General features: G+C 37.5%; 1 protein-coding gene across 1 annotated transcript in view; it reads right to left on the reverse strand.

The window, feature by feature from the left end:
• The window catches only part of LOC134800109 (bicaudal D-related protein homolog), a 146,077-nt gene that overhangs the window by 26,126 nt on the left and 95,002 nt on the right, over positions 1-24,949 (reverse strand). The window contains exons 2-4 of the mRNA XM_063772584.1: positions 7,643-7,783; positions 1,194-1,349; positions 619-792 (exon numbers count right to left, since the gene is read on the reverse strand). Coding sequence (XP_063628654.1) covers positions 619-792; positions 1,194-1,349; positions 7,643-7,783 — 471 coding nt within the window. The remainder of the gene's footprint in view (positions 1-618; positions 793-1,193; positions 1,350-7,642; positions 7,784-24,949) is intronic.

A 24,949-nucleotide genomic window follows, 5' to 3' on the forward strand; every position in this document is an offset into this window, starting at 1 on the left:
TCTCGAGATAAACGTTATGTTATCAGATCATACGCTATACAAATGTCAACAATTTGCAACGTATATGATTGTATTTTAATTTCTTAATCAACACCATGGACACAAAGAATAAATCATAATGTTTAATGAATTTCATAAATAAAATCAGCACGAGGTACTTCTAAATCGCCTTCCAAAGTTTTATTCGAAAAATCTTTTATCACGGAGTTCCTATGGCCTCCTCCTGTGTCCATCATCAGATCAGTTCGATGGTACCATAATATTGCATTGTCACCCAACTTACATATTTATATTGTGAGGTTTCAGCTCAATCGAATTGGGAAATGGGTCTAATTTAGCTTGAAAGATTTAACCCGAACATGCTTGCAAGATTTGACAAAACATTGCAAGGTAATAAAAGCTTGTAAAAAGCGTTAAACGATACCTGTTCCTTGAGTTGCCTCTTGAGAGCCACGATCCTGTCGTGGGCTTCTTCTAACTGCTGCATGAGGTTTTCCTTGTCCTGCAAGGACCCCGTCAGTGTCCGCTCCGAATCCTCACCAGATCCAGCTTTGTCTTAAGGGACAACAGGCTTTGCACATGATCCTATGGAGGAATGTTTAGTGTTTCAAGCCATACCTGTTCTTTGAGTTGCCTCTCGAGAGCCACGATCCTGTCGTGGGCTTCTTCTAACTGCTGCGTGAGGTTTTCCTTGTCCTGCAAGGACCCCGTCAATCTCCGCTCCAGGTCGGCCTTCTTGTCGCTCACCAGAGCCAGCTCTGCTTTGAGGGATGACAGGCTGTGTACGTGGTCCTGTTGAGAAGGACAACCTTAACGTAATAATACTGGATCGTAAGCCAATAAGCTTTAAAATATGGCTCCTAAGAACTCTACACTGTGATCTGAGTTTTAAATTCTAGTGAAGCTTGAAGAATGCTATTTTAGCGTTGGGATGAGGTAGGAAAGACGTTCCCGAGAAGAAGTTTCGAGAGGAAATTTCTTGCGCATCAGAGAATAAAACAAAAATACCTATCAGAAGTTGTCAGCAGGTAAATACATTATACAGTTTGTGTGATGTTTTTAGAACAGTTAAAATAATAAAGTGGAACATGACCAAACATGGCATTGACGAGAAGATAACCTACTTATACCGAGGATACTTTGTAGTGCTGGTATTTGCTTAGGCTTTGATTTGGTTATGTTTTCTTGCTCACCTGCAGACTTGTCTTCCTCATGGAACACTGATCCTTCAGGCCCTCCAGCTGTGCCATCAACTGCGCCTCCGTTGCAGAAGATTCCTTCAGCTGTGCGGTCAGCCGCGAGTTCTGTGCCGTCAGATCCGCAATAAGGCTGGCTTTCTCTTCATCGCGCTGTTAAAAAGAGATAGAATTACAATTTAATATTTTGTCATAATAATCATCAGTCTTTTTACGTCTAACAAACACAGGCCCATCACTATCGTCATTTCTACCTCTTTTCGGCCAATGCTGACCATTGTACGCTTTTGTCCTATAGTGCCATCGCTTGACACAATGACAGTCGGTAGACCTTATCTCGTAGCAGTATAGTTTACAAATAATTAGCTCATTGTGTCGACGAGGGTATTTGCTAGGTGATATGGAATAGCAACAAAAACTAATAAACCTAAGGTAATAATAATGTTTTATTTTACGCTTACGTTTTAATGTCCTAGATTATTCTACTTTGAACTTGCAACAGTCTTCTAAAATATCTATGTAGATTAGAAAACTCGAACGACTATAAACTAATATACAAATTTGAATAACTAATCAATATTAACAGGTTCAATCGACGAAAGTTCAAAGCCAAGGCTGCCTTAAAATAAAAGTTTGGCGGTGACTCGCGATCATTAAAATTTTACGCTTCATGTCTATAAAAATCACCATATGCCAACATTGCCAACAAGGCATCATAAACTTACATAATATAATGCATATGCTAACGACGGTATTCATAACTGCATAACTATAATAAATTGCTTAATTGTTAGTGGGTAACTTTAAATAAGGTGTTGACGGCTACGAAAGCAAAGATAAACTTACCTAAATAATCATACCATCATCTACAATTGCTTTTCTTTAACCTGTATATTTTTACTGTACCTACGAAAGATAGATAGAAAGAGTGTTATATCGAAGTATTTATCTTTCATACCTACTGAATAATATACTTATTTTGAAACAACTGACCATTAATTTGATAAATATAGATGGTCAAGCAAATCTTGTCAGTAGAAAAAGGCGCGAAATTCAAATTTTCTATGAGACGATATCCCTTCACGCCTACATTTTTCAAATTTGCCGCCTTTTTCTACTGACAAGATCTGCTTGACCAAGTATAGGTATTAGTATTATGCTATTATGTAGGTATATTGGCAAATTATCTCAAATATTATAAAAATACATTACATCATTTGAAGAACTGGAAAAAATTGCTAATACATATGACGGTTAATTAGAGGTGTACCTCAACTCAAGGTAGCATGCTCGGACCTAATATTTAAAAATTATAGCCCGCGAAAAACTGTCGGAATATCCCATTAAGCTTCCGTAAATGTTTCTTATTGCCCAATTTAAGACGGCGTAGACTGTTTAAAGATTTCTAATAACAGCCCTTGGTTTCAAAACATGGTTTATGCAAGCCCATCCGAGATCCGAACCTTAAAATCTTGATCTAAACATCAAGCGTGGTTAATCGTATTAATGGGTGTAACTAATTTTGCGTTATCCGCCAGGGGAATGTAGCTTTAAAGTTCTTGCTGATAATGTTGACTTTGCTATGAATTTGTTTTGCGAAAGAGTTTTTTAACAAGACGGTCTGGAGGACGTCGCAAGCCGTGACGGGTTGCGACATTGTCGGCACAAGATATAGACGAATTGCATAATGAGGTAAACAAATATTGTCAACGTGATAGTTTTAATTGGGATCAGGTATGTTCTGTTGACATACATCATTACTACCATTAGGCTACTTGAGGTCACACTTTCAATCGTAGTCGTAGTGATAGTGACATGAGCTAATACACTTAAGGGGCCCACTGATTAACAGTCCGCCGGACGGTATCGGGCTGTCAGTTGTTCGGAATTGTCAAAATTTTGTTCTAACTGACAGGCCGATACCGTCCGGCGGACTGTTAATCAGTGGGTCCCTTTATAATCAACGAATTCAAACCAGAAAGTAATGAGTTTAAGGCCGATAGTGCGTCTAAAATGCAGGTCACTATAGAAGGACAATAGGTCTTGATCATGTCTTAAATATGTGAAATAATCCAACGACTCCTTCAAATCCGTCAAATTTTAGAGCAGAGAGAGAGATTGCAGAGCATCTTTAAAATAAAATAGTGCAACATGAAATAGTAGAAATAAAATAAAATGGAACTAAAAAAATCATTACTAAATTGTTGCCATTTTTAAGCATTTTACGTCAAAAATGTGACAGTTACGTAGGTAGTGGCGCCCTCAATAATTTTCTCCAATTTCTTGTCGGATTATAGACATACTTCTCCTGAGAAGTAGGAACTCTACCTTTTTCAAAAGTAAATTGAAGCAACCGAATCTACAACAACTAATTAATTATAGTCCAACATAAAGAGTAAAGTAAGTAAATATTCAACATTCAAAAAGGTCCCAGTGAAATAACGTCAAATCTCTGTCGCCCATAGTTTAAAACAAATACCGGTAGCTGTAATGATTAAGGATGTATTTACAGACGGAAAACAAATGTTCTGGCATCCTCTGTTGATTGTTGACTAGCAGGGACAGTACGGTTGTTTCGACATCCAACTTGTCAATTTAATAATGTTCATGCTACTCGGCAATCAATGTTGACTGAGAAGGTTGTCGCAGAGATATGGCAACACCTGATGCTGCAATTTAAAGTAAATAGTGGACATTGTAATAGAAGTTTAGTAGGTAAGTATTATCCGTTAAAACCCAACTAATAATCAACAATGTGTTTAACTATGACACTCCAAATACTGACACATTTATGTAATGAGTGATTGCCTTAGAAACCATTCTCATTCTCAAGCACTTTAGAGTCTAAAGTTTAGACAAACGTGGAAATCGGTAGGTAGATAAAGTCTAAACGATTTAATTGCCACTTAATTTGTCACTGCTAATCGAAACAAACATAAAATACCTATTAAGCATTTCATTATAATTCCCAATAGTGCTGTTAGATCCAGCAAGTCCATTATAAGCTAATTTATGGGTGTGTAACATTGACCGTGTGTTTTTGGGACGAATACGTGGAAATTACGCAATTTGAGTTATGAGGCTTGCCCTTGACTGAAACTGTATGTCACCTTGCGTGGAAAATGTTCACGGAAGGTACATCATAAATATTAGTTCATACGCGCATTTCTATTTTTAAGCCTGGCAAATATAACTAATTACTAAGTGATTGTTTTCCTTTTTTTGATTGTCAATACGATTTCCTTTGTCTTTTTCATTCTGTCTAATACTATTTTATAATACAGCCTTGTGTGCTGATAAAACGAGACTTTCATTCATCGAAACCCATTGTCCGAAACGTGTAAACAAGTTTGGCTTCACTTCAGCAACCCCCTCAACTGCTACAAATCGGATTACAGTCACCGAAATGTTAATTACCTGGAAAAGTGGACTTTTGAAGGGTTTCTCCGAGAATCTACTTATATTATTGTAATCCCTTTCTAGAATCTTTGTTAACACTTGAACCCTTATCTACATGTGAATAGCCATCTAATAAGCTTTCCTATCTATAAGTAGATTTCAGAGGTCGCCGGACTTTGATTGCGATGAGCTTTGTTATTTTTGATTGTCTTATTAAATCTGTTTCAAACTTATGACTCAAACAAACTAGCAATGTTGAAAGTTTAATAGATCATGTAAAATAAGTTTTTGTCAAAAATGTAGTTTCTTAAAACTACATTTGACTGTCCTTTACGCCCCCAAATATTGGTCATATATCAAATCAAAATGAACCCAGTGAGACAAAAGGAGGGGTTTATTTCCAACAACTTCTGGCTCCATGATCAGCTAGATGATACCAATGTATTGCCATCTGGTTTGATAGGTAGGTACTCGCAAAGTTTCATTTCCATACAAATATTAATCTTTACAATTAAAATATAATACTTACAGTTTAAAATTTACATGCATGATTTTATGATATTGTTAGTTCAATACTCAGTTACAAATAAAGATTGCAAGTATCCTTTGTAACACGTTACGTCGTGTATTTACCCCTTCAAGTACTCTTTTCATTATTAAAGTCCTATACAAGTGATACAACTAACCAAAACACATAACCTCGTTTTGATATTGTCCGAACCCGACAATGCCTGGCCTTGGCTCGGTTCGCGCGATATGGCCGGCCCACGATGCTAATCACATTTAGCTTTTTGTCGATTCAAGGGCCAAGGATAGAGGTACATTGTTTTGGCGGGTTTCGGACAAATTAGGGGTTATTGTAGTCTGGTCTTTGTTTAGAATCTGTCTATTGGACGACTAAAATTACCGTCAAAAGAGTAAATTCACTATTAAAATTTGTCAGTCGTCATCTGTTTATTTAGTAATTTTAGTTAATTTAGTATTAATTATCTCACTGGGTCAGCCGCCTCCGGGAACCAAAAAATCACAGCTTTCTTATGGATTAGGTTGAAAACAAACGATTGCCGAGTTTCTGCGTATAACTAGTAGTTGCTGCATTAACTACCGCACCTACATAACAGTCAGCAGCAGAAGTTGCTAATCGGGCCAGGTGTTCAAAATGATCTTGCCGCGACTTTATTGTTAAGAGAATAAGAGCGTGTCAAGGTAATTTTGAACACCTCGCCCGCTTAGCAATTTCTGTTGCTGACTGTTCCTATACTTTTACAATTAAGTTTACGAATTGCCAGTTAACCGTGTGGATGGTATATAATCTTTTCACTATAAGTACATGTATACACTCGTTTATAACTTATTATATTATGTACTGATAAGTAATTGAATATCGGACATAAAGTCTGCACTGTAACAAGTGACGTCCAGACGTAACAATGTGCAATAGATGCTCATTTTAAACGGTATACCTGTACCTATGAATAACATAAAAAATTTAAAATCGCGTGTATATAATCAGTCTGCATCTAAGCTATAGTATAGTGGTATTACCGTGTAGGGTTAGTAGACTAAGTGAATCATATAAAGATAGAAATCATAGACACTACCAAAGTTTGCACGAAATGCATCTTGCAATCAAGAATTGTGGTTTACGTTGCAAAAGCAGATGCAAAAAAGGAGAGAAGGGAACGCATGAAAATGGAGGCTTCGTAAATGTGTTTTACCTAATCTTGGTTTATTTAAAATGTACTCATATTGGAACATCGTAGTTATCCGGCTAGATGATGTTCATTATTATTTTGTTTTATTTACATCATGAACGTAAATGATCGGATTCCTAACGTCCGATACAATGATTGAAAAATCTGTGTTTTAAGTCCATTTTTGAATGTCTAAAACTTAAAACCACTTTCTGACCCATTGGTCTATGAAATTTGAAATTCTACGCTACTACTTACTGAGTTTTACTTAATAAAATATTACTCTGACTAATTTAATAAATAACCGCGCAATATTCGTAATATACCGGAAGTTAGCACTTAAATTCTAAAATAACTTCATTCCCATCCCTATTTGTTGTGATTTTAAGCCTTAAACATATTACGATAAGATTGACTTCACATTACATTCATTCTCCTTTTACTTCTTTTAGTTGCAGACGATTTTTGTCTAAGAAAGTTTCAACCGCAAAGTAAAACCGAATCAATTTCTTCGACCTATGACCCCACTACTATTGCGTTAAATAGCCGCACGTAATAAGAGTATCACAAAAAACTGGAAGAATTCGCTTTTTAGTTACAGTCCGCATGGTCTTCTCTATATAAAGAAAGACTTTAGTAAAAAAGGTTTGGTTTTGACAACGTTTGCGCTTTAATTTTTTGTTATAGGTACCTAAGAAACGTTATTTTTATGCAATTTTGTACTAGTTATAAACGAGACAGAATAGAGATCGGTATTATGTACAAAAACACCATTGGAGCTTGTTCAAGCAGGAAATCTACTAATCCATGGCGACCAAAGACGCACAGTAGATTTTTGCACTTACTCGTAGTAGGTAAGACACATAACAGATGCCGAATGGTACTTAGATAACCCATCTGCCAAGTTGTATCTTACGTTACCTATCTCTAATTATAACTTATTATAAGCCAGCTTTTAGAGAAAAACTTCCCTTAATAATTAGTTACATATTAGGTGTTGATTCACATATGTTATGTAACCGAAAGGTCACAAATCGGCGCCTGTTTTAAGCGATGTAAGTCACAACCAGAAATTAAGCTTCAGAATCTTTAACTTTCGAGTAGGTACAGAAAGCGTATTTTCGGTCTATGCATGACCCGGCTGGTCACTGATCACCTGCTACAACCTTTCGGCTGCTGTACCTGATGTAATGTATGGTTAAATATGTAGGTAGATGTGCATATTCTTGCGACAGTCAGTCGAAACAAATCTGTAAACCTAACGGACGTTTCCTTTAGCCACAAATCCCAAAACATTGGCGACGAGGATGGGACCGAATCGCTCATATTTCGAAGCAGTTAAAAGTACTGTACCTGTTTGACCGAAGTGTCCCTTGAGCCGATCTTGGTGGTGAGCTCCCGAATGTCATTCTGCAGTTCCAGTATGCGCGCCTCATATTCGCCCTGTGTCGTGTCCAGCCGACATCTCAGCAGGTGCTTCTCTTGCTCCAACTCCTGTGAAGAAAAATATATGGTTAATATCATATCAAGCGAGATATAATACCCTTGGCCCGTGGGGTCCTAATGCAACAACTTTTTGGAGTCCTATCAAAAAGACTAATCGACTTCACTGGTGACTGAAGAGCTGGCAGCTTTCTCGCATAACGTATTAGCATCGCGATACAGCGGGGAAATGCCGCCAGCGTCCTCGGCACCATGCCAAAGGGGCCCAATTTATTAGATATATTTTAATTTTATTTAGCGATATTAATTTTTAGGGGAGGCATAGAATAAAAAAAGAAATTTAATAAAATGCGTTTGTGATGCATGTTTAGTTAGACTGGCTTAATTTGTTATTTCTGATTTGGACAAGCCTCTATAACATATCTGGCATTGTCTATAATCTTTACAATTTAAATTTAAATTATTTTTGTTATAGTAATGTGCTAATAACTGTTTGATCATTTATTGAATGCATCAGCCTTTTATATTGTATGGATATTACATAAAAAGTGATGAGTTGTCCTTGCTTTCGAATGTATATTACTTATGTCATTTACATCCATAACATTTTGTTTTGCCACCGCAAAAAAACAAAGACAATCGCTAGAAATCACCGCATATCAATGGCACATTGTGACATTGTCACCAATGCCAACATTAATGACATTCCTGAACACCATAACTAGAACCTTTCCACCATAGACAATAGCCGGGAAATGTACAAAGAAGTTACTTCCTCTGCCGGTGCCGGTTTTTTGCTGGCAATCAATTGACGATTTGATCTGATGAGCATTTGTTTTGCGGGGAAAACTAATTAAATTAAAGTTCGCTTAGCGACTGAGGCTATTTAACCTTTTCGACGTCATGTCAATGCAGTCTCATCATTACCAAGAAGCAACAAAGTTAACGTAAGTTGACTAATTCAATGGCGGTGAAAAGGTTAATCTTTAATAAAGCTGTTTAAAAAGCGCCTCTACTTTACGTAAAAATGACCTATCTTCGCAAGTTTCAGGTATTGGTTTTATTAAAAAACATTGGGAATATTTACGGAAAATAATATTACAAAAAATCTTAGTGGCTTAGGAAATAACAATTTACCTACCGGACAAAGCCTGCGTTGCGGATTTCTTATTGCAAACATATGTAAGTACATTAAGTTAAATAAGCTTGATATGTTCTAAATAAAATATTAACTTTTTTTATTTACCTACTTCAGTTTGAACTTTCAACATATTTATAATGATTAAATCGATTAAAGCTAGTAGGTATTGTACAAGCGCGTAGGCTCGTATACTATCAATATGTACGAGTATGCTAGATGCTGGATGTATTTCAGACTATGCAGAGTAAGTCACGACTTGTCAGGAGTACATGTCAAAAATAACTGATTTTAATGAATGAGTATGAACTTTTAAACAGCACTGTACCATTTTAGTACCAGCGGCCTTCACTTGGTATTTACCACCATCTCACACTTCTAAAACACACGCCAACGTCATTAATCAAATCGTATAAGAAAGAAGAGTAGCTTTGGGAAACTATCAAAGCAATTAAGTTAGCTTAGATTAGATCATTCGTTAACAAGTAGCAGTTATAAATTACCGTATGCAATTACCTCACTTGAGACAAACTGGTCGTGTGATTAGTTGCGCGAGCGCAGACATTCGTAGTTTAAATATCTGATCTTGAGTTGACATTACTCGCAGTGCATCGGGTGCCTAGGCAAGACGCCAATCGTTTGCGCTACGGCAACGAAACGCTATCTGTCTCCCTATCGCACTAATATGTAAGAGGTATAGAGAAACAGAAAGCGCTTCGTTGTCGTAGCGCAAACGATTGGCTTCTTGGCGACGCCCCCTGACCCTTATTAGGCCAAGAAAGGTACGCTCGGCTAGTATGGCGGAATGGAAATAATTAGTAATAGCTGAAATTTTCGGTGTATGGGACAGATAATAAATCTAGTGATTACGTCGACACATAATCCAAATAGATATATTACATTTAGGTATTTAAAAAAAAATGTAAAAATATAAAAAATCACAGAAAGTTTGTAAAAAATATTAATAACATTTTTTAAATTTATACTCATAGAGAAATATTTGCTTTATGACATTAAGCATGAATCACACAAAAAATAATTCTGTATCCTACATTTAAAGTAAGTAACCTACGGTTATTATTAAATTCAGTATATTTCCGTCCTCAAAAATGGTAATAGGCTATTTTTTCTCTCATTATTTCCAAATTACAATAAGTACAAGCGTTGCAATTTAATCGTACACTAAATAATACCGTATGGGAGGTTTTATGGGGTTGTGCATTAATTGCCTGGTTAAAAATGGTAATAGATCAATATCATATAGGATTTTTATTATGAGTTCTCCTTCATCGAATACTGTAAAAATCGGCTTGAAATATGATTTGTAACACAAAAAACCATCAAAAACGTTATCGTTGCTTTAAAGTTGCCGCGCACGAGCCAGCGAGCTAACGCGATTGGTCGTTGCATGGAGCGGGGCGACGGAACGATGAAACTTCCATCGCCCCGAGCGCGAATATTTAAAAAAGTATTTAGTATATTTACTATTTACTCGGTCAAAACATATGTACCAGTGAACGTAAAAAATATGGGAGACTAGATTCGAACTAATTATCAGCTTTAATCTGGGCAAGAGTGCTGTAAATAAGAAAGTAAATTTTACGTAATTGCAGACTTTCCGTCTTTGCGTGCGCGTTAAATTTAATACAATAATAGGCCAATTATATAGGGCTATTATACTGACACACACCCAATTTGATAGCAGAAAAAGACGCGAAATTAAAATTTTCTTAGGGAAATCAAATCTTCGCGCCTATAAGTTTAAACTTTAGGTTTCAATAGCGGTCATTTAAGTACCACCCCTCACCACTAAAATGTAATTATCAAAAACGACAGTTGCTAATGTTCCCCAAAGTAAGCATTTCTAGTTAATGCTGCAATACAGTGGTACCGGGCACCTTGCGACGCAAGGCCGAGCAGGAATCGCAAACCTTAAAATATTTGCACTAATTAATTGAGTTAGGATTTTGTTAGTACTCTTTAATTGAATAGCAAAAAATATAAGTTATGCATTAGAAATACCGTTTTTATTCGATTTTTAATTAAGTAATTATTGTTAAACTTATTTTTACCGTGTGGTGTCGGTTAAAATTTCACTAGTAACATCATTTGGCGACTAGGGCAATAAAAGTCGACACCACAACCAACAAATTAACAAACAACAATAACCAACAAATTAACAAACAACAATAACCAACAAATTAACAAACAACAAAAATTTGCAGTAATATTCCAAAACTCGACTGAACGCAAGCGCACCGAACCGTGTCGCTCCCCTGACGCGACTCAGTGTCATAAAACGTAAGGCCGTGGTATTAACGACAGCGGATAGCTGAGCGGCGAGCGGTGACTGCAGGCGGCAATAAGGTGTTCAGTTAATGTTTTTATAATTTGAAATGACTTCGTTTCCATGTAGAAATAACCAAACAGACTTTAGAAGCATTTAATATTTTATTTGTGGCCGTATAAATTATGTTTTATTGGTAAATTAACTACAATTATTCATATTTGTGGATAAAACAATATACATACTATAATTAATACTAAATTAACATTAAATAAATACATTATTTATGACATAAAAATACATTGCGCGTATTTAACTACTTAGCACTGTTTAATTACGATACTTGCAAGCAAGTAGTAAAGTATATGGCTCCATCCTATCCTGTACCACGATATACAAGCGATAACATTTTTGCGACAGTTTTGTATAAATAATGGATTTGTCGCTAGAAAATTACGATATCGAGATAAAAGTCAGGTCTCTGAGCGCTATTGAAACCTAACGCTATACATGTTTTAAATTTGCCGCGCTTTTTCTAGTCAAGCTGAATGTGTTTCACTATAGAATAGTAATCGAATTGGTTCAGATTTAACGTTTAATGCATATAAATAACATAATTAGTAAATAACATAATTAGTAAATAACATAATTTTGGACTAAGTACATTATACATACCTACATGACATCAGGCTATGGTTTGGCGCACCGTGACCCTGAACGGCGCGGTAATGTGTTACGGCTGTTAAGTGAAGTCCAGACGGGATGATCAAATCGACCGATTTGATCAGAAATGAAATTGGGGTCAATCTCCAAATTAAGCAACAATTAAACAACTGTACCGATATTTGGAACCTCAGAATAATATACCCGGCCGGATACCGGATAGTAACTTTGCTTGATTTCAGAGTAAACAAATTGGATTTAAGAAACAGTCACGGTCATATTGTACATTACTCGTTTATTATTTCAAAACAATTTAAACATCCACTCACTTGCACGCGTAGGTACCTACTCATTTCGAACATAGAAATGAGTCCGCGCCAATGTTCACCACGAAACAGGTTAAAACCTGCACAATGCGCACCTAAAAACCGAAATGTAGGTATTGTTAAATTTAGTTTGTAGTTAATTAGTTTTTTGGTGTAAGTGTATGAACCAAGGTCTGAAATAAATGATTTTTTATTTTTTTTATTGTTCCGCCGGCCGAAGATTCGGCGGTCGGATACCGAATATTTGGCCGACGGTCGGGCCGAATATCCGGTATCCGACCAAACAACTATCCATTGCATTTCTAATTGAGAGTGGCAACACTATCGTAGGTCGTATTGCCCTTTTCTAGCATATACGTCCCTCGCTCCTACACTCCCACCACACAGGCAGGTTGCTTTGTCAGTTATACAAGGCAAATTTTCAAGTCATTGGCATGCTGTTTTTCCATCTGGAAGGTCGTGAAGCTAAACTGCTGGTGAGTTTTTGAATTTGTACCTCAGTTTAGCTGACTATATTGAAATAGTTATTTGTACAACAAGAGATCAAAGTTTGATATTTCTTCGAGTGCTTATTTTGAGTCCCGTGCAAGCGAAAGATTCTATAATAGATTCACGAGCGTAGCGAGTGAATCTAATTTAGAATCTTGAGCGTAGTAAGGGATTTAAAAGCGCACGAGATGTAAATAACTTTGATCTCGTGTAGTACACAATATTTTTCACCCTAAGCAGTGAGAACATACCTAGAGGGACAGAGATAATAGAACCCAAGTATATCGAACTTGTATTAGACCCCGCATGTTGAAATGACATTTGACTATAAAGGTCACTTGAATGTCATTTTGTCTCACTCAGTGAGCAAAATCGCATTTTGTTCACTGTTTTTAAGAAGCAAAATACCCTTGTTCGAGCTGCTGAGGTGAAATAGTTATTTATTTTACAAGGGGGCAAAGTTGTTGTTTAACCGCTCGTGCTAATATTGATACTTGAGCAAGTAAAACATTCGAAACATGGAATCTTGAGCATTGCGAGGGTTAAACAAAATTTGCCCCAAGTGAAACACAAAATGTTTCACCACACCAACCCGAAGCAAATATTAAATGTAAAAATATCATACAAAATCAAATACAAATGAATTTTATTAAATATTTATGATTTAAAAGTCAATTCTACCAGCAAACATAAGAAAACAACTCAAAATTTGCATTTGATTCCTTTGCCTCACTTGTGAATAAAATGAAACTTTGCTCTCAGTCTTTGAAGTGCAAAGTAAGCCTTTCCGAGCTGGTGTGAAATAAATAATTAAATTTTTCACGCCACTGTTCGGAAATGTGGCAATAGATGGTCTAAAACCAAGCTGGAAAGTAGGCAATAGCTGTAGCACTTGAACCACCACTACTACACTCGCGTGCAAAAGTATTGCATCACTTTGCATTTTTTCGTCCGCACCCAATATCTTTGTAATTCTATACCCGATTCTGAAAATTTTGGTATCAACTGAAAGCTTATAATGTAACGCATTAGAAAAATGGTAAATTCAATGAAATTTCGAATCTGAAGACTATAAAAAATCATAAAACTGAAAGTAGTCGCATAATGCTCCAAAAATAAATCCGGAAACTTGAGAATAAAAGTCATTTTTTTAATACAATATCGTTTATTATTATTAAATTAATACTTGGTATTGCCACCTACAGGCCTCCTTTCACAAACCAAGTGGTTTTTCATAGACGTAATTAATTTTCTAATGTGATCATGAGGAATAGCGTCCCACTCCTCCAGCAAGGCTCCCTTCAACTCCTCAACATTGACCAGGGCAGGATTCCGCTTTCGAACCCGCCTTTTTAGGTAGTCCCACACGTGTTCAATGGGGTTAAGGTCCGGGCTCATCGCTGGCCAGTCCATTGTGTCGATGCCCACTTCGAGAAGGTAGGCTGCGGTGGCCCTAGCGGTATGACACGGGACATTATCCTGCATTAGGATGAACCCCTCATCAAAAATACCGGCATAAGGAACAACATGTTCCTCCAGGATATCAGTGATGTACTTGGCAGCGGTCAATCCACTGTCACGGCCCCCGCCAGGCACGAAAACCAGTTCTGTCCGCCCGTCGTAGGAAATGCCGCCCCAGAACATTACGGATCCACCGCCATAGGCGACCCTTTCGGAGAAGAAACATTGAGCGAACTGTTCTTCTGGCCTTCTGTAGACTCTTCCTTTTCGGTCACATCCATTCAAACATATTCTGCACTCTTTCAAGAAGAGAACTGGGGTTCATTGCTCAATGGTCCAGTCCTTGTGATTTTCAGTAAACTCTCTTTAGGCTGTACGGTGTCGCGCCAGCAATCTGGGCACCGCTGCGGGCCTCCTGGGTGTCAAGTTCGCTTTCTTAAGTCTTCTTCTTATTGTCTACTCACTGGCAGCCACTCCTCGTACCTCACGCAGACGCTGCTGGATGGCAATGCTGGTCTGGTGTCGATCTCGGAGAGATGTTGTGACAAAGAAGCGGTCGTCCCTCTCTGATGTACACTCTCTGCGGCCGCTTCTTGGTCTTGAAGTAAAGGATCCAGTCCCCTGGAACCTCTGGTAAACTCTGCAAACTGCAGATTGGCTTAAATTCAGCTCGGCAGCTACTGAACGTTGGCTACGCCCCGCTTGCAGGGGCTGGATGATTTGGCGGACTTCAGCTTCAGTGGTTTCCATTTTTCCAGGTCTTTTTCACGGGAAAATACGCGGAGATATGTAACGATCGACTTCTGATAAGTGACTGATAACAACCCCTTCTCTACCCCCGTTTTATAAGGGTCAAGGGTAACGCAACTCGTGCGCGTGATAACGTGAAACCGCTCACAAATCGGGAAAATGCCGATAATTTGAAAAATACTGGGCCGATTTCCATGTTTTTTTACTTTTCGTAAAGCTAAAACTTCAAGGAACATGATTACATTAAAATAATTTAGAGAAATTAACCAGTTTACAAATATATTGGATGCGGACGAAAAAATGCAAAGTGATGCAATACTTTTGCACGCGAGTGTACAATGTTTCATTATTATCATCATCTGTCATTGGTGACAGTTCGCTACAGCAATGAGTATAATTTAAAACATAAAAATCAATAAAAGGTCTTTTTTGGCGCAACTTTTTCCTTCAAAAATAAATTTAGGTTATTTATAGGACCAATTTCTTGTTTAAAAAAAACGAAATGTCAAACTATTCATTCATTCAGTCAGTTCATTCGATTCACGCTTAAGGCGTTTTTTACTTTTGTAGCTGTTTGTGGTTTTTTTAGCAAAAACGCTTCTAAGTTTAGAGTCCGTTTGAAGCAAACAACATAAAAACGCCTCTTAAATGTGATAAAAAAGAAAAAAGGCGGGATCGGAAAATTCTCACTGAATTGGATAGTACTATAAAATATAAGAAACACGTAACTATGCTCGCTATAAAAATGAGTTCTTCTAGTGAAGAAAATTATATTCTTACGCTGACGCCTACCGAAATTCAAGAGACAGCAGAGGCAGTGGCTAGTAATTTGCTACCAGAGAAATCGCGGGCTAGTACTTATAGTTATCCAAATGTTTCCTTATTTCCTCGCAGTAGTCGTGAAAAGCACTATGTAATGCCTCGGCCGGAAACGCTAAAGATGGAGTCGTATTATTCGAGGGCCTCCACCAACGTGTCGGCCCTCAAACTCACTCGTCCATCTTTTAGCGGTTTTCCGTCCTCTCCTACAATGTACTATAGTTGTCCGTTAAATTATCTAGCAAATAAAAACGATCCGGAATAGTGATGTGAAAGTGCAAGAGGATATTAGAAAGAGAGATGCCTAAGAGTAGCATACCATAATGAATACATGTGTCTTAGCTGTATATTGTATTGTTATAAATAATGTTAAAAATGCTTTATGTTGTTAATGTGTTCCAAATTGTGCTGCTTTGGCATTAGCTGTAAGGTGCAATTTGTTATTTGAATTAATAAATAAATACAATAAATGTTAATTTTACAAAATGTACCTATTAAATTGTATACTTTACTAAATATCTCTCTCCTCACAGGTGTTACAATAAAGGGTGTACGTACTACATTATTAATTAAACACTCATAATATAATTATATTACATACACATAATAAGTATATCATAGGATATGTATAATCACATTGGTTTGGCGTCTTCCCACCACCAGGCGATAACAAACATGTTTCAATATTCGCTCCTTGAGAAACACAGTGTCATTAAGCGAAAAACGTGTTTTTTGGGTACAGAGCTTTAAAATTTTCGAAATCTTCAAACGTCTAAAACTGCCGTACTAGAGATAAAAGTAAGAGTTTTTTGCTATATTTTGTTAGATTTTAAACTAATCTTGTGAGTCATTTGAGTAAACTGTGTTTTTTTTGTTTAATTTCTAAGATAAATCAATTAATAGAAAATTGTAATGTCACTATTCCGTTTAGTTTTGCTTAATGTCACATGACGACTTCGCAATATTGATTCAATTTATGGAACAGTGACACTATATCCAGTTATTTGATATAACTTAACGTTTATTTCAAAGAAAAAGCGCAATTAGAATCATTTTACATGGATGTTAATCAATATTTACTAAAGTAAGCGTCTTTCAGTCTTAAAAAATTAGCAAATAAGACTAGTTTTTCTTTAAAACTAGAGTATTCTTAGCTTGTTTTGTTTGGCTATATTTTTACGATCAAAAATTACCAAAGTAAATAAACAAAGGGGAGGATAATAATTGGGGGATGCGATGTAAGGGGCCCGAATGTCATGTAACGGACCCCAGACCAGCCTCTCCTGCACGTGGTCACCCTGTGGAATACCAAACAAGCCTCTGGCGATCCACCAACCCACACTGAACCAGCATGGTGGGCTTATGGCCCAATCTCATTTGACATGTACGACTCCTCGTTACGGCGCTAAGTACCCTGTAAAAGTGGTGCTAAGAATCCCCGGGCGGAAGATACCCACGTCATCATCATACTGCTAGGCCTTGTTCTCATTTACTTGGTGTCGGCCTTCCCTGTTCTTTTCCTCCATTCTGCGCGATTGAGTGCAACGTCGGCGTCTATATTGAGGTCTTTCAGGTTTCGCTGAACCGTCGTCAGCCAGGTGGCGGGTGGTCTTCGACGTCCTCGCTTCGTCGTTGAAATATCGAGCGCTACCTTAACCATGTAGTCTACAGGACGCCTCTGCGGCGGAAGATACCCACACGCTTTGTCGTCAAAAAGAAGTGGCAGGACAACATTGTCGGATTATCAAATTACTCCGACAAGGTGGCTGAGTTGACGTTAAGCATATCCCAAATCCCAAAGCTATATACCTACCTTAACCGCAATCAAAGCCTACGCATCAACATCTACACATTGCAATGATAAGATTGAAGAGTATTGCGAGATTATGACCCTCTAAATAAATCTACTGATGAAAAGCAGGAAACATGGACCATTGTCCTTGGTGAAGTCAGATCAAGCACACATACATAGTTGGACCACATATGGCCTTGGCAGCAGAAACGACCGTAGTTCTAGGTCTATTCCATTTGCCTTTGGTCGAAACATGAACGTAGATAAGTAATTCCTTCTTTCTCAAAAAAACTTCAAAGTCGCTGGACCTGGACTTCGCCTGGCGGAATATCACACACGAAATTGACTACTTATATATATAATAATATTTTCATCTGACAAAAGTTTAATTAGATATTTATTTATGTAGGTACATCAATAGGTTTAAATTTAGTTCCGATCACAGACCCGTGAGAGCAAAAATAAAGTTTAAGACTTAAATCCACCGTAAGCAATTAATTCATAAATAGGCAAAACACCTAAACAGAAACACACTCTTATTTGTAACCACGATCAGTTTAACTTAGAATTACGAAGTAATTTTGACACCTTACAAGAAGAGATACCACAAATACACATTCAGAAGTTCAAATTCAAAATAACAACATTATAAATACTTTAGAAACAGCCAGTAGCAAAATTAAACCAACCCGGAAAAACAACAAAAAACTCACAAGCGACACATTACGTTATTAGAACTAGCTCTTCTGAAGGAGGTACGAATTCTTCATCATCATAAGTATTAACTTTATTAACAGTTTCAACTAAAACAGTAGTATTAACTTTATTAAAATTGGTTTATACTTTTTTGTCATTCAAGACACATTGAGACATTTTCTACTGTAAGAGAACAATAGTTTTATGGGTAATTAATAGGTAAGTACCTACCTAGTGATAATAATAATTAATGTGTGTTTTGTGTCACCTTGTCAGAAATAAAATTGGAACATAACAGGCATCACAAAAATAACTTGCTAATTTTGATGAATGAAAAAGTATCACACAACACATAAATAATATTATAATTATTATAATTAATAAATATGGGAATCTTACACATACCAACCTAGTTCCACAGTTAGATCAATAGGGCTCGTAATGTGGCTATATCTATCTAATTATAAATAGTCGTCTAGCTAGTAGGTACCCATAATACAACTCTATTATGAACCTTATAGAAAAAATACAACACAGTGACATTAAACAACGAGTGACATTCATTAACCACACCGTTATAAGCGTTCTGTACTAGTTGTAGTGGCTTTAAGCTTAAAACGACATTTTTAACTTAAGCATGCCAACTGTCGCTATGGTAAATTAAGCTAGCATATTGACACTACACAGATAATGACGATCGACCTGCTAAAACTTCTGTCAGCTTCTTAAAATCACAATGTCACTTAAAGTAAAAGAACAGTACATTTTTATTTTTAGTCAGCATTATGGCTTTAAGTTTTAAGCAAAACCGTCATTATAGGTATAATGTCACTTTACTTATTTCAAAACGTTATTCTATTCAATTAAATTCAAAAGTACAAGTGTCCTTAAAGGGAAAAGTACGATATTGCTTTAAATTGAGTTTTGATTTTGATACCATATTATAAGTTTAAAGTGACATAGTACGTATAGATACACTATTTCTTATGTAAATTGACGTACTTACCATTGAATCTCATAGAAAACCGTCACTAAGCAAAAAAATACAATTTACTTCCCTTTAATGACATTGTTCCTATGAGACAGGCACCTATTCCCTCTATTCGCCATAACGACATTAGCGCCCTCTGGCGGTTCTAATAGAGCTAGGGCGATAGGTGTCTTCGTATTGCGTGCGTTACGATCATACGAGCTAGATGGCGTTATTAACTCAAAAACCCCATTTTTTGGATAATGACGTTATGTTTCTCAAGGAGCGATATTATTCTTAGGTTCCGAATATCGGTACAGCTGTTTAATGACAGCATTTACACAAAAATAAAACGCTAATTAAATAACTTATCATATTCGGAACTACAGATGCAACGGATAGTTGTTTGGCCGCATACAGGATACGGGAGGTACGGCCTGACCATAGGCCGATTATTCAGTATTCAGCCGCCGAATATTCGGCCGGCGGAAATATTCAGGTTTTTCAGGTGCGCATTGTGGAAGTTTTGGCCTGTTTCGTAATGAACTTTCGCGCGGTATATAGGTCTATCACTAGGTACGAAATTAGTGCGCGAGCTAGTGAATGGAACGTTTAAATTGTTTTAAAATAATAATCGAGTACGATTATATTCCGATATCAAGCATAGTTATTTAGTACCCTTATTTTAGTATCCGGTATCCGTCCGGATATTAAAATAAGGGCGAGATAGGATACCGGATAGTAACCGAATATCCGGTGCATCTCTATTCGGAACTTAAATTTTTAATCCTGCATGGTGCAAGTATGTATAATATTGAGACAATGACTTGAAAATTTGTCTTGTATAACTGACAAAGCAACCTGCCTGTGTGGTAGGAGTGTGGGGTAGAGAGGGAGGTATATGCTAGAAAAAGACAATACGACCTAGGGGCTGTCCATACATGACGTCATCTATTTTTGACGATTTTTGTCGCCCCCCCCCCCCCCCCCCATAAAATCATCAAAAAATCATGCTTCGAATGACACCGTTTCCACCTGCGTCATGCTACCATCATCCGATGTCCAGACCCCCCCCCCCCAAATTTGAAATGACTTAAAGTTATGAATAGCCCCCTACGACAGTGTTGCCACTCTCAATATTATTTATTCTTAGGTTCCGAATATGGTAAGTTATTTAATTAGCGTTTTATTTTTGTGTAAAACGCTGTCATTTTAAAGCCGTACTTTTCGCCTTATTGCAAAGGAGTAAGGTGCAAAAGTGTAAACATATATTTCACGTCGACTCTTATTATACTATGTTATACTTATTATGGAACTTACTATGTTATACTTATTATGGAACGTAAACTATGAATTGAAAGAGCACGAAATAGTCAATATAATACGTTTGTTGAAAAAAAAAAGTCTACAGACGCTTAGGCGCGAAGGGTTATTGTCTCATAGAAAATTTGAATTTCGCGCCTTTTTCTACTGACAAAGTTGTTGGATAGACGTTAATATCAAATTAAAGAGTGGGCCTACACACTTCGCTGTGACAGAATGTGAAAGTGTCACCAAAACTGTCAAATGACTACGATAATAAGTATTCCTTTTATAATGCCACTCCACACTATGCCATTCTGAAATTAAATAAGAACGATAGATAGTCATGCGCAATTTTTATTTTTGTAGTGGGTCATAATTGACGTATATAATTACGAATATAATTTGAACATCAACCAATAATATTGGATATGATATCAGTTATTTTTAATCAGCTATCATTCACGCGCGCGTTCATTTTGCTCAGACTTGGCCGCACAAATATTTGGTGCGAGCGAGACGCCCGCGCACGTTCGAATTGGCCTGTCACTTGTAGCAACTTGTAGGTAAGTACATACTTACCTACATACTATCCACGCGTCCTTGGCACGAACTCCCGCCACCGCCCGCATTGAAACTGTCCCCGCGCGCCGCAAGGAAATGTAATCCTTAGCATTAGCGCAAAGAGTTCAAATTTGGTAGTTTCATTTAGCGAATTTGATAAAATGCACATATTTATTACATTGACCATATTTTTGTGTGATTATGTATTGAATATCACTTTGAACGTTATCAGAACAAAGTCTGCAAGAAATTATATCTATAACCATTTTTTCTAGCATGTTTAAGGCGTAAATATATATACAAGTGATACAAATAATATTGATGTCGGATTCTCGGATAAATAGCTTAATGAGGTAGTTTTATGGTAATTCAATCAAAGACCTAATTATTACTTTTTTTTTATATCAAGTCACGACGTATATCCGTGAGGCCCCGCCATTTATTGAATGAGTTATTTTCCGTGTTAATATTTTGACTGATTCCATTGTCGACTCATTATAAATATTATTTTCGTCACGTTTACGAACTAAAAATACTATTACTATTTTTAACAAACAAGAACGGCTCTTTTTTTTAACTATTTTTTTTTACCTACTTCCGGACAGAAAGTTTTTTGGATTCGAAAATAAAGTATCTTAAAATGATCTAAAGAACAGGAATAAATAAAAAATTGCCTATTACTAATTAATGTTTAACGTAAGCGTATCTTTACTGGAGTATATACTTACTATACTTAGTATGTACCATGTATTACTACCTAACTTACTTAAAGTTGGTAAGTTTATTGCACAAAACATGTAGATAGCAGTGTTGGCCGAAAGTTAATGCCAATTGAAAATGTTGGCCATTAACCATTATAAATTGAACCTTAAACCGTAACGGACGATTACAGATTACGGTTCAATTTATAATGGTTAATGGCCAGCATTTTCAATTTGGATTAACTTTCGGCCAACACTGGTAGATAGGTTACGGCTGTCTGGTCTGGTCTGGGCTGACGACGCCCAGACTGCCAAGTGCCGCAAATACGCGTTGCTGAAAAATAATTACGAATTTGCGGCACTGGCGGTCGAGACTTTTGGGCCTTGGTCGACACGTCAGACACCAAAACCTTAATAAAGTAATAATAATCCCGAAAACTTGTTGGGGTATCTAGCGACCTACGAGCAGGGTCATATTCAAAGGCTCAGCTTAACCATACAGCGGGGAACTGCGGCCAGTGTCCTGGAGACTATGCCCCAGGTGACATTAGGTTTCGTCGAAAATTGATGAAGTACTTACCTATGTAAATATTGTAAATATATATTATAATTAATTTTATATTAATAAAATAAATACAAAGCAAAAAAATAGCGAGCGCGAAATGCACTGCAAGTACTGGTAAATTGAAATCAAATCAAGATCAGATTCTGGAAATTCGAATGCTGCACAAGGAGAATCGGGAGTCAAGATCCGATCCGATACACATAGACAAGATTATTGATGGTATTTTCTATGATACTGCACTGATTGCTGAACATATTACCAACAGACTTCGTTCTTAAGGCGTTTTGCTTGTGACTATTTCTGTTGTAAATAGCGAATTTAATTAAAGATACTTTACTTGTAAAATATTATTATTTTTTTTTTTTTTTATGAAATAGGAGGCAAACGAGCAGACGGATCACCTGATGGTAAGCGATTACCGCCGCCCATGGACACCCACACACCCAGACCACACACACCAGAAGGGTTGCAAGCGCGTTGCCGGCCTTTAAGATGGGAGTACGCTCTTTTCTTGAAGGTTTGTAGGTCGTATCGGTCCGGAAATACCGCTGGCGACAGTTCATTCCACAGTTTGGCTGTGCGAGGCAGGAAGTTTCTGGAGAAACGCACAGTTGAGGACTGCCAACCATCCAAGTGATGAAGATGGTAATGTTGTCGCGTAGGGCGATGGCGAAAAGAAGCGGCAGGGATTAATCCGAACAATTCCTCGGAGCACTCCCCGTTATACATGCGATAGAAAATGCAGAGCGAGGCTACATCTCTACGCAGCGCCAAGGAGTCAAGCCGTTCCGAAAGACGCTGGCAGTCAACAATTCGAGCCGCTCTTCGTTGGATGCGGTCCAGAGGGAGAAGCTGGTATTGGGGTGCCCCTGCCCACAGATGAGAGCAGTATTCCATGTGTGGGCGAACCTGCGCCTTATAAAGCTGTAGGCGCTGGGCCGGTGTGAAATACCGTCTCGATCTGTTGAGCACATCACCGAGCTTCTTGGAGGCTAATTTAGCCTTACCCTCTAGATGACCGCGGAACTGGACTTCACTCGAAATGTCGACACCAAGGATTCCGATACTGGCTGCGGCACTCAGGGGAGTGCTCTCAAAACGAGGTGACGCGACAAACTCTAACTTTTTTGCGGTAAACGCGCAAACTTGTGTCTTGCTAGGGTTAAAACGGACTAAGTTAAGTCGACCCCATTCAGAGACTTCCTTTAGGGAAGTCTCAATTTCAGACACAAGTTTGTTCCGGCTCTCGATGACGTTTTCCCGAGAAATATTGGTGCGGCCGGTGTAAAAGGCATCACCTGTACTATCATCAGCATAACAATGAATGCCGCTGATTTGCAGCATGTCATTGATATGCAGAAGGAATAGCGTGGGTGATAGCACACAGCCTTGGGGGACACCAGCATTCACAGACATGAGACATGGGTTCTGAGCATTCACCGTCAACTACGACCTTTATGCTTCTGTCTGCTAGAAAGCTACTGACCCATACACATAATTTCTCGGGAAGCCCATAGGATGGTAGCTTCGAAAGAAGTGCTTTGTGCCAAACGCGATCGAAGGCCTTCGCAATATCCAAGCTAACAGCCAATGCTTCACCCTTTGTCTCGATCGCCTGTGCCCAACGATGTGTCAAGTAGACTAGAAGATCACCAGCCGAGCGGCCTCTACGGAAACCGTATTGTCGGTCACTAAGCAACTGGTGATCCTCTAGGTACCGAAGGAGCTGGCAGTTGATAATGGACTCCATTATCTTCGAGAAAAGGGAGGTTATAGCTAACAAGTTACGTAACTAATGTTACGTAACTTGCCACCGTTTCTATTAAAATAAATAAAACTATTTTTAATATTGTCTTTCAATACCGCGATAATTACTCATCATGAAATAAGACTATGTATGTAAGGGCCACTTGTACGTTCTAGGGTTAGCCAACTAACTTGGAGTTAACCGTTCAAGGATTAAACTGTACTGTTAACTCCGAGTTAGTTGGCTAACCCCTGGAACACGTAAGTGGCCCTATTAAGCGGAATTACATCGCGTATGCGTATTTTAAATTCATTATACGCGATATAATTAGTTTAAGTACATAGTTTTATATCACAAAACCATTTTACTTTACAAAACATACTACGCACAATGTAGGTACATAATGTAGAGTAAAATATGTTAAAACTTTTAAACAACTTACAAATTGTAGGTAGTTCAGTAAACAGCTGGTTTCGATACCAAACAAAAGAACATACGTCATTGTCTATGTTTGCCAACAATGCATTTGAGTAAACGTTTAGAGTCGGACCAAGAAAAGTCTGCAGCGATTTTGATAGCCCACGCATTGCAAGTGTTATTTTAACCGTCAAACTTCGATGAAATTATGACGTATAATTAACACCTGCACTGCGTGGGCTATAAAAATCGCTGCAGACTTTTCTTGGTCCAACTTTAGGAAATAGGTAAATGAGCATGTACATGTTCATGTATGCTGTTAAGTGTAATGCACCTTGCAATATTTTCTGCCATTCTGATGTCAAGTTTACAACACAACAATACTTTCAAACGCCCAACATCCGTCAATCAACCAGATACAATAATAACCCCAATAACAATAATATTATGTCTTCAAATTCCTTGACACGTCAGTTCTCATCCCGAGTTGACATTCGAACAAAAAAGCGTATTGTTATGAGTAAAAGTAA

This window comes from Cydia splendana, chromosome 19 (assembly GCF_910591565.1).
Source record: "Cydia splendana chromosome 19, ilCydSple1.2, whole genome shotgun sequence".
NCBI classification, from domain to species: domain Eukaryota; kingdom Metazoa; phylum Arthropoda; class Insecta; order Lepidoptera; family Tortricidae; genus Cydia; species Cydia splendana.